Source organism: Microtus oregoni, unplaced genomic scaffold (assembly GCF_018167655.1).
Source record: "Microtus oregoni isolate MIOR12 unplaced genomic scaffold, Mior012 000012F_ref0000307, whole genome shotgun sequence".
Lineage (NCBI taxonomy): Eukaryota > Metazoa > Chordata > Mammalia > Rodentia > Cricetidae > Microtus > Microtus oregoni.
This window is the reverse complement of record NW_024543071.1, coordinates 46,963,297-46,977,960: the sequence shown is the minus strand read 5'-3', so window position 1 is coordinate 46,977,960 and position 14,664 is coordinate 46,963,297. Positions and strand designations below refer to the sequence as shown.

At 42.9% G+C, this 14,664-nt stretch overlaps 1 protein-coding gene across 1 annotated transcript; it reads right to left on the bottom strand.

Moving 5' to 3' along the window:
* Positions 1–2,738: 2,738 nt before the first annotated feature.
* On the bottom strand, positions 2,739–11,145 carry Ms4a1 (membrane spanning 4-domains A1). Its single transcript, XM_041661848.1, has 6 exons — positions 10,987–11,145; positions 10,427–10,546; positions 8,841–8,900; positions 7,140–7,376; positions 5,983–6,084; positions 2,739–4,385 (listed from the first exon to the last, which is right to left on the bottom strand). Exons 1-6 carry the CDS (start codon positions 11,143–11,145, stop codon positions 4,167–4,169), a joined length of 897 nt encoding a protein of 298 aa, XP_041517782.1. The 3' UTR covers positions 2,739–4,166.
* Positions 11,146–14,664: the final 3,519 nt, after the last annotated feature.

Genomic DNA, 14,664 nt, shown 5'->3' with positions numbered 1-14,664 from the left:
CTCTAAGATGTAGTTCAGATACTTCCTGTTTCATGAAGTGGTGGGTTTTTTTTTTTTCGTAGTTCACCTTCACTGAGTTTCCTCTTATGCTGTATCATTGAGCAATTATTGGATGCTGAGCAATGGGGCTTATAATGTCACATAGTTATTCCTGGCTGCCTCTTATATCATGATAGCTTTTGAAAACACTTTTAAATACCATGCAATCCACTCTTTTAAGTTATTTTTTTTCTTTCTTTTTTATCAAATTCACAGGATTGAGGAAAGATCAATTAGTAGTCACTCCACCTCCAGTCTCAGGAAACTGTTCTGAACATGTCATATAAATGGAATCAAACAGCATTTTACTGGCTTCTTGTTCCTTAGCATGTTGTCTTTAAGTTTCTGAAGAGAGTATCCTTTCAACCGACGAGTAAGTTTTCACATGGGTGGGCCATCATTTTTCAGGCTACTTCATTAGTTGATAGATATTTGAGCTGTTTCCAATTTTCAGTTATTTTTTTCTGTGGATAATTATACTCAGGTGTGTGTTCACATTTCTGTTGTCCTTGGGCATCTATCTGCCTGGTTGCAAACTTCTGGGGCCACATGGAAACTTTGAATTTAGCATTTTTTGGTAATTGGAAAATAATTTTCCAAAGAGATTCATCACATCAGCCTGTGTTTCGATCAGTGTTTCATAAGCATTTTTGATCCCTCCTGCTCCTCACCGGTGCTTGCTGCTTTCCTGCTGTTGGTAGCTGACCTCATGATGCAAAGCTGTGTCTGTCGCTGAGGTTTTCAGTCACATTTTTATAGTGCATAATGGACAACCTATTTGCTTGTTGGGTATTTGTGCACTTTGTTTGAAGAAATCTGTGCTCAAATCGTTTGCTAATTTTAAATAAAATTAGGCCATTTGCCCATGTATGATTTAACTTAAGCTTCCTCTGTGACTTCTAGAGACAGCACCTTTATCAAATTCAGGATTTGTAAGTGTTTTCCCCTTATGTGGGTTGTATTTACACTTTTGAAAATTGTGTCCTTCCATCAGAACATTTCTAGGCCCTGGAGAGGCGGCTCAACTGTTAGTAGTGTTTAACTGTTCTTGCAGAGGGCTGGGGTTTGGTTCCCAGCACCACGTGGCAGCTAAAAGCCACTTGTCTCTCGTGCCAGGGGACCTGACACCCCTCCCTCTGGCCTCTGCGGACTCCAGCGCACACGTGACAGATGTGCTACAAATCAACGCACAAAGGCTCACACGAGCACACATAAGTCAAATGACAGTATTTAAAAATCACAACATTTAAAATTTATGATGGCTTTTTTGCTGGATGCTTGTTACTTTGGTATCACATTTAAGAAACTGCTGTCTAATTCAAGGTCACAAATCTTAAATCTGTATTTTTCTTCTAGGTATTTTTTAATGGCTGCTCTTACAGTTTTGGTTCTGATCCATTTTGAGTTAGTTATTTTCATACTGTATGAGGTAAACTTTCAGCTTATCTATTTATATTATTTTGTGTGTAGCTATCATGTGTCCCAATGATCATTTGTTGAAATGATTATTCCTTTTCCGCTGTGTTTTCCTGGAGTCCAACTCATTATCTTTGTATACATTTTATTGTCTTCAATCAAGCACTAACATTTTTGAAGTTAAGGTCTTTGTCTTATTTTTAATTACACCTTTCTTAACAGCTAGGCCTTATCATGTTATGGTTTGGCTCTTAAGTCCCCTCTAAACATCCGCTGCTAAAGCTTGGCATGCCCTTGAAGAGCTGTTGGACCCAAGCCTTTTCAGCTGTCTTTCTGCTCCCCAGCTGCCCCAAGGCGAGCAGCTTTGTGCCACCTCATGCCTCCTTCCTTGATACTCATCTGCTTAATTGTTAGTCCCTAAACAATGGAGCCAAGCAACCTCTCCACTGATGGGTATCTAGTCAGTAGGTGTAACTGGCTTCTTTTGTTTATTTCTTTTACATTCCAATCAAAGCCCCACCATGCTCCCCCTCCACCTCCCCTTCCCTACCCCTCCCCATCTGCTCCTCTTCCATCATTTCAGATAAGGCAGGCCTACCATGGGTATCTGCCATGGTATATCAGGCAACTCACTTTTTTTTTTTAAAAAAAATATTTGTTCTTTATGGCTACAAAATTGTTTTTAAAAAAATAAAAATTGAGAGGAAAATCTAACTTAAAGCTAGAGAAATATCTGTTGTTTTGATAAACAGGTCTACCATTGGGGAATGTTATCGGATGCTACCTTGACAGAGGATTCATGAGGGGAGGTCAGCAACAATTTTCATTCTTCTTAAATAGACATTAAAGTTATCCCATAAAGAGAAATGAGAATTTGGTAAAAATGGATTATTTGGAAACCTAACAATGGATAAAGTTCTTAAGGAAACGATGATTATCAGAGAGGGGAAACTTAGAATACTTCTTTTAGAGATTTTCAGCTGCTCCTCACCTCTCACTCCCCCTTACTCCAGCCACTGCCACATTATTTAATTTAGGCAGGGGCACCTTCCATGTGTTGAATGTGGAGAATCATGCTGTGGCTTGCAAGAGGGAGCAGTAACTAGTAATGATCTACTGGATGAATAATTTCCTTGGGAGCATGCGTGAGGTTTGTAGGGATAGCTCAGTATGCCTCGTGTGTCTCTATTCTAACACAGATTGGTTTACAATACGAACTGAGGCTGCAGAATCTGATAACATGAGTAAGGAAATACACAGAGTGGACTCAGCCATTGCAGCTGTACACACACAGTTTTATTCATCTAGAGCTTGTTTGGAAGGCTTCACAAGGGGAAATATTCGACTTCCGTTTTCTTTGTAATTACAGGAAGTACCTCCCACCAGTAACTGCTCATAAAATGGGAATATTCTGAGGAGTGTAACTTAAGTTGTCCATATACCCATCATGCCTCAAAGCAAACTGATCGTGACATCTGACTGATAGGGTATAGCAAGATCTTCTTAGGCTGACAGTGTTTCTAGGTCAGGTGTTAGCCTCCCTGCACATGAACAGAGGGGGTGTGGAAAAGTAGGGTGTCCTGAGTGTTGGCATCTTAACTATGTTTTTTTCTAAGCTTGACCTTTCTGAGATTATTTATAGCGCTTAGTATTTACATTTTATTACTTGCCAGCTGATTGCACGTTAATGTCTTGACTGGTTTTCTGATACTGTAAGAATCTAGGTGTTTAGACTCACTTGGTGTCAAATTCAGATCTGACTCTTCTATGACTCAACACATGGCTCATAGCCGTACAGACATTGGGTATAAATACGTTGGTCTTTTCAAACATCATCAGGATTTGAAGAGCTGGTCTGAGTCACGTCCTCACAACTATTAGGTGTGATGGGTCAGGATACATTGGCTTGCTGCCTATTATCAGTTCAATTGTAAAATAGTGCTAGGGATTCTCTCATGGTCGTGAGAGATCACATGAAAGTGTTCTGTAGACTGTTCTATCCTCTGAACTGAAAGCACAACTGTTGTCTCTGGTGTGAGGTTTGGGTACCCATTACATCACACCATCCTTTCTTCTCGTGGCTAAAGGGTTCAAGGAGGTAAACAATGCGATCAGAAGCCCAGAAACAGGGGTCGGACAAAGTTAAGACACAGAGACTCGCTTATGTGTAAGGTCTGCTGTTTGTACAGAGACAGGGTTAGTTAGTGCCTTTTGCAGCTTTCCAAATGGGATCCATAAGCTTGAGAAACATGCCACAGTGATCTTTCCCCTGAAAAAAATTGTGCATCATTCCCTTCTATCATTGCTTCTATTTTCTCTAAGACAGCAGTGCAGAAAGGACTCCACCAAATCTGTAGGTAGAGTCGGAGAGTTTAGAGGTGGATGGGACAGTTGTGTGTTCTTTCCCTCAGCTGCAGCTGCTGATGGAAAAATGGAGAAAAAGAACTACCACTACGAAAATGCCTGTTCCAGAGAAAGGTGGATGAGGAGTCCTGCAGGATTTCTGCCCTCGTAAGACTCGCAAGCAAGGGACAACGCAGTCTGCTACAATTGCTACATTCTCCAAATGGGAAGGAGAGCTAGATGTGGCTTCTCTATGCAAAGATAAGCTGTAGAAATTGGAGACTAGACGTGGAAGACCTCAGGATGGAGGGGGGTAACTATGTGTCTTGGAAGCTTTCTAAATGATGATGCTTATAGAGGAAAAACGTTTAAGGAGAGATCTCATTTTCCACTGGCAAGGATTCCTGTTCCTGGGGAGGTTCTGGAAAGTTCACTTCTGTTTCCTCTTCTTCTTCTTCTTGCACTGGGATGATTTCAATTTCTTCTTCATTCTTTAGTTGGGGAGATACTCCACTTAGCTCAATGATTTCTTCTTTCACTTTAATCGTCTGTTCTTTTTTTTGTCCAGCTGCTAGCAGAACCACATTCTAGAACACAAACAAATGCTTTTTGACCTTTACCCTTGACATGCCTCCTAACACTCTATGTATATTCAATTGCCAACTTATTCTCATGTTCTTCATTTAATTAGCCATACACTATAGATGCCTGGTATAGGAGTTTCTTCTGTTCTTGTGTTGCTTTCATTGATTAATGAATAAAACTGCTTGGGGCCTGATAGGGCAGAACTTAGGTAGGTGGGGAAAACAGAACTGAATGCTGGGAGGAAGAAAGCAGAGTCAGAGAGAAGTCATGGATTCTCTGCTGGAGACGGACACTGGTTAGAATCTCCCGAAAGCCACTGCCACATGGCAATACATAGATTAATAGAAATGGGCTAAATCAAGATGTAAGAGTTAGCCAATAAGACGTTAGAGCTAATGGGCCAGGCAGTGTTTAAATTAATACAGTTTCTGTGTGATTATTTCGGGTGTAAGCTAGCTGGGCAGCCGGGACAGAAAGGGGCCCTGCTCCCTCCAACAGATTCCAGGATTGGCTACTTGGACATGCAAATTCTCATCAAATCGAGTCTGAGTTAATTGTTAAGGACTTCAGGCATTTTCCATTTTTCCCAGAATAATCATACCACATGGAAAAATAACACCAAAATAGAGGAGTTGTATTCCAGAACTGATTTGCCATTAGTGATCATAATGATGGAAAGTTAGTCTCAGTCTGCTGTCTCTCCATCTGTATAATGAAGGAATCAGTGATGGGTTTGAAACTATAAGCTAAGTCTTACAGTCTGTAGTTTTGAGGAAGTTTGTAAGAGGATTGCTATTGGAACATTCATATTTCCCAGCTTTGGAGACTCTTTGAAATACATTGCTTTGGAAGTGAAATGAGGTGAAGAGGGTGGGGGGAGAGGGGAGCACTGCAAAATCCAAGAAGCAGCAACTTTATCGACCTCCAGCCTTCAACCATCCACGTTACAGATTAAGTTGGGAGGGGCATGTAATCAAGGTATGCGTAAGAATGCCCCCCCACCCCCGTAGGATCAAAATTTTGAATACTTATTCTGTGATTAGTAGAACTGTGGGAATGATTAGGAAATATGGCCTTGTGGTAGAAGATGTGTCACTGGGGTTGGGCTTTGAGGTTTCAAAAGTCGGAGCAATTCCAGTTAGCTCTCTCTGCCTCATGCTTGTGGATCAGATATGAGCTCTCAGCTACTGCTCCAGAGCCACGCCTGTCTGCTGGCTGCCATGCTCCTCCCCATGATGGTCATGGGCTCTAGCTAATCTTCAGGAACTATACGCTCCAAATAAATGCTCTTTCTTATCACTGCCATAGGACAGTAACCAAGATGGGGGGAGTGGGAGTCTGAAGTCAAGGACAAGGAAAGCTGGTGGCAGGCCCACTGTGCAGGTGTGAGGAACTGCAGGAGCTGCTTGACCATAGCCTCACTTACCCTTCAAAACATCTGCTGCCACTACTGGTCGTTTCTGTTGTCCGAAAACAGAATAAAACTATTTTATTCCAATGAAGTTCCTAGTTTCAAATTTTTGTCAGATTATTCTATGTAAACAGTTCTTTATAGATACTAATTTTCTAGAAAGATGTGGACAGGTAACTCCAACTTACAGGTTTGGATCTGGAGCACACTCTTTTCCAATCGTTTTCCACGACGCCAGCTGTCACAAGTTTCTGGAAGAAGGCAAAGATCAGCATCACTGACAAAATGCCCTGGAAACCAAAAGAATAGAGGCAAGGATGAGATGACGGCAGATGGCGTGCTTGGTGCTCAGTGACGCCTGATGCTTGACGCCTGATGCCGGGAACTCGGTGAGCGCCAATTCAGCTCAGTTCTTCAGGCGAATAAGCTGAACCGCTGTGGGGAATGGCTGCTACCGAAGGCAGTGTTTTTTACAGCCCACGTGCCAAACCCAGCAAGAAAGTAAGGTGGGCTTAGGGAACTGAAGAATCAATTCTTTGTAAGAAAGAGTCCCACGTTAAATTCTGTCAGCTTGGTCAGGTATGGTAGCTCATGCGTAGGGTACTCGCCCAGCATATTTGAGGTCCTGAGTTCTAGTCCCACTGTGTAAACTAGGTATGGTGGCAGGTGCCTGCAATCTCAGCACAAGGGGAGATGGAGGCAAGGAGATCAGAAGTTCAAGGTCGTTCTTAACTACACAGTAATGTGAAGGCCAGCCTGGATTACATGAGATCCTGGAAATTGGATCAGCTTTAGAGGATGTGATATCTCACCAAGGAAACTCCACAACACTTGGGAAATGCATTGCCTTTCCCCTTTAAACTCTGCATTTCTTCCATATTTTTATTAATAATAATATTAATGTCACCAATGATATTAACAATGATGAACACATAAAGTGTGGTGACACGTGCCCAGTAATCCCAGCATTCAGGAATAGGCAGCATTGTTGCGAATTTGAAGCTAGTCTGGGCTAAATAGTCAGCAGCAGACCAGCCCGGGCTACACAGCACTCCCATTTCTCAGAAGAAATAATAAATTCACAGTTAGCATCTTCTGTACCATGATTCCAAGTGCCTTGCTCATGCTAACTAGTTAGTTTCTCAAATCAACCCAAGGAGATACACAGTATCGCTCTTACTCTCCATGTTTTCCAGCTGGAGAAACGGAAGCAGTTTATGAGGAGGGTTTTTACCCAAAGTCACATTCAGAAAAACAGCAGACACAGACTACCTGGACCCAGAGTTGATGTTCATAATAAAACATAGCACAGTTCTCTTCCTGAGGAGCCCGCTTCCGTGCTTACCAGGAACACAGACTGCATGCTGTAGCAGTACCGCGTAGATGGGGAGTGCTTGTCGGAGGAGTTAGCCGGCTCACAGTTGTAGATATCAACATACAGGTTGGGAGCTTTGCTAAGATTCAGGCGCTCCATTTTTAAAAAATGAGAAACTGTGATGTTCAGTATGTCCATGATTGAAAGAATTATCCCAGAAGTGGCAGCAAAGAGGCTCAGAGAGTTCATTATCACGTTTGCTTTGACCTGGAGCAGAGGCAGGTTTGTTAATTCAATTTCATTTCTGTTCAGAAAACCTAAAGCTGGGTGTGGGGTTCCAGCTGCCATCGGCACACCTGAATTCTGGTTCTGTTCTCCCTATAGCTTTTAGCCTCTCTGTCACTGTGAGGCACATCTTTTAGCCCCCTTCTCCCTTCTTTTCCAGTCTTGTCATCTTATTCAACCACCATCCACCCAATATCGAATCCATAATTCCAGCGGTCCCTTACCCTCATGTTGTATCCCTGAACTTCTTTCATTGTCCCCATCTCCCCAGATGTGCAGTAAGACTTAATGAGCATCCAGATTATTATCACTTTGCATAGTGAGGCAGTGGGCAGAGGGATAAGAAGAATTTTATATCATGACTAAAGATGGTTGATGCAGATATAGATAGAACCTTCTAGGTTTGTACCATCCAGTAAAAAATATGCATCAGCCATAATAATGCTCCACTCCCTACTGACCATGTCACCCCCAGTCAGCTGTCTCCCCCCAATATCATCAGGGCAGATGTCTCTTGATACGCAGGCCAGAGGACATGGTTGTGACTGCTCTGTCCTGCATGGGTGATCAAAGCTTGACATATCCCATGCCAAGTACCACGATGGTATGGCATTATTGATGGCTGTTTCAGGAAACACATATTTCATTCCTAGCTACATGACCTATTAATGGCAATTTGGTAGTTTTGGTTGGATTTGATATTTGTAAACACGTTGTCTCTTCCCCTAAATTGAAATTTTCAGACTGTGTATAGAGAAGAGGCATCCCAAACCTCTGAGATCCTTACCAGCTCACAGTGACTTAGGTTAGCAAGTGAAGGTATTGTTAGGGAGTTTTCTGGAGAGAGATTTGGTAGTGCGATCTAGTCCCCCATCCAGGTTTAGGAATTCTGTATGTTACTTGTTTTTAAGATGCTATAAACGAATCCTTAAGGATGAGAACACACTGTAGGCCTTACAGATTCCACCATCCTGTCACACACAACACCCCATTCATCTTTATCTTGATCCCCTATGTCAGCACTAGTCCCTCCATTCATGGGGTGAAAAGTCAGGGGTACCCCTGTATTCACTTACTCAGGGTTCTGACTTAGCTAGAGCCTGACTCAAGCATATGGATCAGAACATTTTCCTAAATAGTGTGGGTGAGAAATGACTTTCTTTCAGAATACGTCAGGTTTATCATCTCTACAGGGGACCCAGCATGGAAAGACTGTAAGTGCTGTCTTCTGAGCTCTGCCTTGGATTCTCTTGCTATGGCTAGACTTAAGGCAGATGCTAGTTGTAGTTTTTATGAAGAAAGTTGCATCATAACTAGAATGAGATAGGATCCTTTGCTCCTAGAGAATCTATGATCGCTAAGCTCTTCAAGGGTCCCCAGGACTTGTTCTCAATTGAGAAAGTAGCCATTGTGTCTGGTGTGTGGGAAAGCCATGCGATCACTTGCCAAGCTCTTCCGGGAGGTTTGTTCCGCTGCTGCTGCCAGGAGTGATCCCGAAGTAATATACTGCAAAGAAAGTGGTGGGTAGGGAGGGGGAAGGGGAGAGGGAGGAAAAGGGAGCAGAGGGGGAGAGGCAGAAAAGGGTCACTGTTTTCCACTGATGATTTATTGGGAAGGAACCACCTACATTTTCAGTATCATTCATTAAACTATATATCAAATTTTATCCCATTAAGTTATTTCTAGGTAGCTGTTTTTCTTTGTTATTCAGGCTCACATACCCACTCTGTACTGTTCAACCTCAGGGGACCATTATTTAGGAAGACAATAAGAGAGACAGAATTCAAACTTCTGTGTCAGTGAGAACACTTTGGGCCCATATCATCAAATAGAAACATAAGAAATCACCCTCAGTAACATGATTTATTCCTTAATTTGACTTAGTCACTAGTTTTAAAACACAGTTAGGACTGGTGTCTGGGAGCCATAGGTAAGAGAGAATGTCAGTGTGAATTAAAACACTTAATCTCCTCCTTAAAATAAAAAAGTAAATTATTATTTATTTTATGTGTGTGGGTACTGTGAATTGAACCCAGGTCTTCTGGAAAAGCAGTCATTGTTCTTAACCACTGAGCCATCTCTCCAGCCCATCTCTCTAGTTGTAATAAGTGAAAATGTTCTTTTGAGGTCATCGTGATTTAACAGCTTTAACGTAGTGCATAAGGCCATACTTATCTTGAGTATATACGTTTCACCAAAACGCTGGCCACTATAGGAAGTAATAGTGATTATTTCTCAACTCCCTTTCCTAAGGTTCAAGTGCAGAAAGGGCTTACAGCCAATCTTCCTCCATTCTGAAAGCTTCACTTCTGGACTCCCTTAGAGGGACACAGCCATGAAAAGCTTCACTTCTGGACTCACCCTTAGAGGGACACAGCCATGAAAAGCTTCACTTCTGGACGCACCCTTAGAGGGACACAGCCATGAAAAGCTTCAATTCTAGACTCACCCTTAGAGGGACACAGCCATGAAAAGCTTCACTTCTGGACTCACCCTTAGAGGGACACAGCCATGAAAAGTGTCCTGGCAGAATAAACACTATATAGCCTCATGGCACACACAAAATTATACGTTTGGGAAACATGAACATTAAGTAGCCCAGAAGAGTGTTGCTGTATTTAGACATACAGAGGTGTTATTTGGGATGGGAATAATTTCATCAGGTTCCATAGTAACTAACAAGTTGTAGTGAGATGCAGGCGATTAGGATGTTCCCATATCTCCCCTCCTTCCCAAACACAAATATCTGGTGTCTCCCACCCTACTGGAGTTAGCTGTGGAGAGACCCTGCTCTGTGCAGTCTTCCTTCCCTGGGAACAACCGGCAGAGCTCCATTCTGTGAATCCACATGAAGCGTGGCCATGCTCAACCACATGAGCCACGTGGTGTAGTCTGTCTTCTTCTCACTTGGCTATGTCAACCCCATAACCTTCTTCCTGTCCATCTTCATTAACATAGAAACAATCTAGATCTTCTTGAACTTTTCCCCTCCTTTAACATCTTACAAAGGTTTGCTGTTGATCCTAACTTACCATAATGCCTCCCCAGAGAGGGTACCATACACTCAGACAGATGGGCGCAAAGACTCCCGTGGGGATCATCAGCAGTCCCCCCAGGGAAATATGGAAGAGGCCATTCATGATCTGGACAGCCTGGGGAGAGAAGAAAAGCACTGGTGGTGAACTGAGCCCATCACTGGTGGAGGTCAAAGGCAAGGTGGGAAGCCTGAGACCAGGTTAGAGACCGTGCAAAGGTACCAAGTGGAGCAGTAACACTGCCAAGAATTTTGCCTCCTCATTCTCTCCCACCACATAGGGCTTTTCCAAAGAACAGATGTGTCTGGAATTTGAACAATGAACCAGAATGGAAGACCCTTAACCTCCAAGCCAAGAGATGCTATAAGATTATCCTGCAGTGGTCCAGGGAGTAACTCCCTTTGTACCCTCTGGCTCAGCCCACTGTGTGAGATATAAAGAACACAGCACTTAGATTTGCCTGTGCAAGGTAGGCTGAATTCCATACATAGTCAGAAGCATTAGCATCTGTAGGCCAGAGCATCTCCAGGGCGTGGAATGGAAGAGAATAGACTTACCCCCAAAGCCTTGGATTCTCTCATGAAGAATCTTTGTGTTGGACCCACCAGAGAAGAGGGCCTCCTGAGGTTCGCCGTTTGAGAAGGCTGCATGGCAAGGGGGCCTTTGGTAGACTGTATTGGGAAGGTTCCACTCACTGAGTTTCTGGGTGTTGTCATTCTCTTCTCAAACTTCTGAAAATAAAACAGTCAGGTGAGATCAATGTCAGAGTCTTGGGCAATCTTATCTTCTGTCACCACCTAAGACTTCTCTTAGTGTTCTCTTGATGGTGCCACTGAGGCATGCCATCTTCCTAGTAGCTTCAGGTGTGAGGCAAGGTCTAGCCCTATGCTCTAGGAAAGGATCTGGAGGGTCTATCTCAGGTAAGGCCATACGGGCCCAGGAGTCTGAGCTAGCATGCCTGCTAATCATGTCTGGACACATATTAATGTCCCCAAACCACTATGCAGTCAGTTACTCTACCAATGAGCTATACTACCATAACAAGTATGAATTTATGTTCATATGGATTTTTGTCTGTTCTGGTGCTTGGGCCAAGGCCTGTGAACGTTAGGAAAATATCACTGAACTTCATCCCTGATCCGTGCGTTTGTCCAGCTGGTCCCTCCTTTGGTGTTTTTCTTATGATTTCTGCAAAACGTATTTTTTATTGACTTGTTTATCTCTTTGTCTCTGAACAGCACAGTGGCCCACAGGTGTCATGCCTGATTATGGTAAGGACTGTCCTTACAGTCAGGAAGGGATGGTTCTAGGCCCCTCTCTCCCTCCAACTCTGACTTTGAGCAGGTCACATCAAGAATGCTCTGTCGTCACACGTAAGATCACAGCCCCTGAGTCAGACTGTCTGCTCTGAAACATTAATTCTAATTACTCTGAGGTACTGGACAAGTTCTCTGGGTCTCAGGTTATTCAACTTTAGACTGGAAGTGGTAATGATTCTTGTCTCACAGCTTCTATGAGATAGATGGTGACAGTTTATGTTCGTGTGACTTTTTTCACCCAGGCTTAAACATTGGCTATCCTCAGAGGCCTTGTCTGAACCCTCAGCCTATCACGCATGCTCTTACATATTCTCTCTGCCTCAATGCATCTTGCTCTGTTCACCACATTCCAAGTATTACTATGTCAAATTACTCATTTATTGCAGTCTTCTCTCTACAGAAATAAATGACGTTGTTGCCTCTTGACCAGCAGCTAACATAATGTTCATGTTAAAGCTTCTCAGTAAGCATTGAAGGAATGATAGATTTATGCAAAGCATGCGCATCTTAATAAATATCAGCTGCCTTGTTGTAATTCTTGTCATATCCTTCTGAGCTGTAGTTTCCACTTTATCCATCTGTAAAGTGAGAACAGTACCCTTCTCATAGAATTCTGAAGAATGAGTGCGTATATGTGCCTAGGGGAAGAGGGTAGTGAGTGTCGTCTGTTAGTGCTCACAGTTGTTTCTGAGGTGATGAGGTGCTGAACCACATTCTCTTCAGCTCTGACAGGCTAAGGCCATCCAGCCTTCTTCACATGCTGTTTGCTGGGAGCATTCATCCATTGGTTACTATTGGATATCAACCACATGTATGAATTCTCTTGATATTTTCCTGTGCCCTGGATCTCCTTCTCTAGGACCACACCTCTGGCTCATCTTTATTGATTGTAAGCTGTGAAACAGGCCTTGGAAATTAAGACTACCCGGGCTCCTGAGACTTACGCTAATGTCTTGGAGAGCTGGGGAGTTAATCTCTTAAACTTCTGCCAGTTTTATAATTACAAGGAAATCTCATCTGGGACATCTCTTCTGAGCCCAGTAGAGGCAACAAGGGATGAATCGTTGCCTCTGCTTTCCAGAGGACAGGACAAGGCCGACAAGTTATGTGTGATTACTAATGATCTACAGTAAATCCTTCAACTTGTCAACTGCAGTGTCCATGACTCACTGCTTTGACTCCTGTGGGGGACAGTCTGGTTTCTCTTCCTTTCTCTTCAAAATATGCACATTCTACACGACCTAAAGTGATACAGAACATGAGCTGTCTGCAGCATGGGCTTTAGGGAAGAGTTTCTCACTTCATTTCCCTCCTGTTCTAAATTACCAGATGTCACTTGGCCCCAGGGGAATCTGCTTCATGCCACAAACCACGAGACTGCCAACCAAAATAAAAATTATTTACTTACCAAGGAATTTTCAAATGAGTTCTGGTCTAGAACTAGAAAAATCTCAGAAACCAGTTTGCTCTCATCACAAATAAGGATCCTGTCCCTGGATGTGGGGCATGCTTTTGCAAAGACCTTATACGCAGTTGGGGAGCCACTGATACTGATGCTCATTCTGTGAACCCCAGGCTACACTGTATGACTGTAGCTGTTTAATTGAGCATGTACTGTGTCCCCACGGATACTAGCTGTGCTTTCCCCAGCTTTTTTTTTTATACCTCTCTCTTTTAGTAAGCATTGCATTTCCTTTTAGTGGGTGCATAGAGGTCCCCGTAATTTATCCCAGTATCTTTTGGCAACTATGAAATGAACTAAAGTTCACTTAACTCCATTCTAGGGGACTAATTTTAGTGATGGCGACTTAAAGTACAAGATCATTAATTATTCTGGGCGATGGAAATGACTGGACTAGCACTGTAATTCCTCTGTAGTTACCAGAGGCTCCTTAAGTCTTGGTTCTGTGTTGTTGCTGATATAAACCTTTTATTTAGGCAGAATCTAGTGGGGCTGTCTGTATGGGCTATTGGCAATAATAATACGGAGAGAAGAACATTTTGTCTTTCTGTTAGAATAGTATCTTTCTAATAACTATATTTCTCCAAAGTGTTGAATAAATATTACTACAAAATACTATTTTATAAGCAAATATGACTGACATACCATTTTATGCTAATTATCCACCTCCCCCTTCTCACACACATGGGGGCGCTGTAGATGGTGCAAGAAAATTACATCCAGTGGAAACGCGTGAAATTCGAGCTGGTCCATGTACTCCACAAATGTAGATTTCTCCACCTTTGCCTTATCATTAAAATAAATTATACAGAATGGCTTCAGTGGACTCCAGATCACAGAAAAGATTGTCTGATAGATTAACAGAGGTTACTGACCATATTGGTCAAAATGTGACGACACAGGGCTTTATTTTCACAAATGCGAAAAATGCTGGCACTGAAATCACGACTTGATTTGCTCACACATTTATCCCTCCACTGCAACTTCCACAGCCCTTTTGACTTCCAGAGCCACCACCTTCTCGTTCCCCTCAAGATATCACAGCTTCTTCCACAGCCCTTTTGACTTCCAGAGCCACCACCTTCTCGTTCCCCTCAAGATATCACAGCTTCTTCCACAGCCCTTTTTGACTTGTAGAGACATCACCTTCTCATTCCCCTGAATATATCACAGCTTCTTCTATGGTTTTGGTTTGAATAATAAGTTTTAGGTCCAATAACTCCATCATCTGCTGAGATGCTTGAAGCCCCCAACCTCAACTTCCTCCTTCCATTCAGAACAGCTTTTCACTGACTCTTCCTTCCTCCTGTACCTATGGCTGCAGGCGAATCTTCTTACACCTTCCCTTCTCTACCCTTTCAACCCAGTCCCTCCCACCAGGTGCTGCTCTTTCCAGAAATCCCTCTTCCTGGGACCCACTCTCGCTCTTTTGTGGCATCACGCACATCTATGAC

Coding starts and splice junctions, on each gene's coding strand:
- Ms4a1 (XM_041661848.1), bottom strand. CDS start 11,145: ATGACAACACCCAGAAACTCAGTGAGTGGAACCTTCCCAATACAGTCT. Junction 8,901..10,426: donor CTCTCTGGGGAGGCATTATG/GTAAGTTAGGAT, acceptor CTTTCTTTGCAG/TATATTACTTCGGGATCACT. Junction 4,386..5,982: donor TGTGCTCCAGATCCAAACCT/GTAAGTTGGAGT, acceptor TTTGTGTTCTAG/AATGTGGTTCTGCTAGCAGC.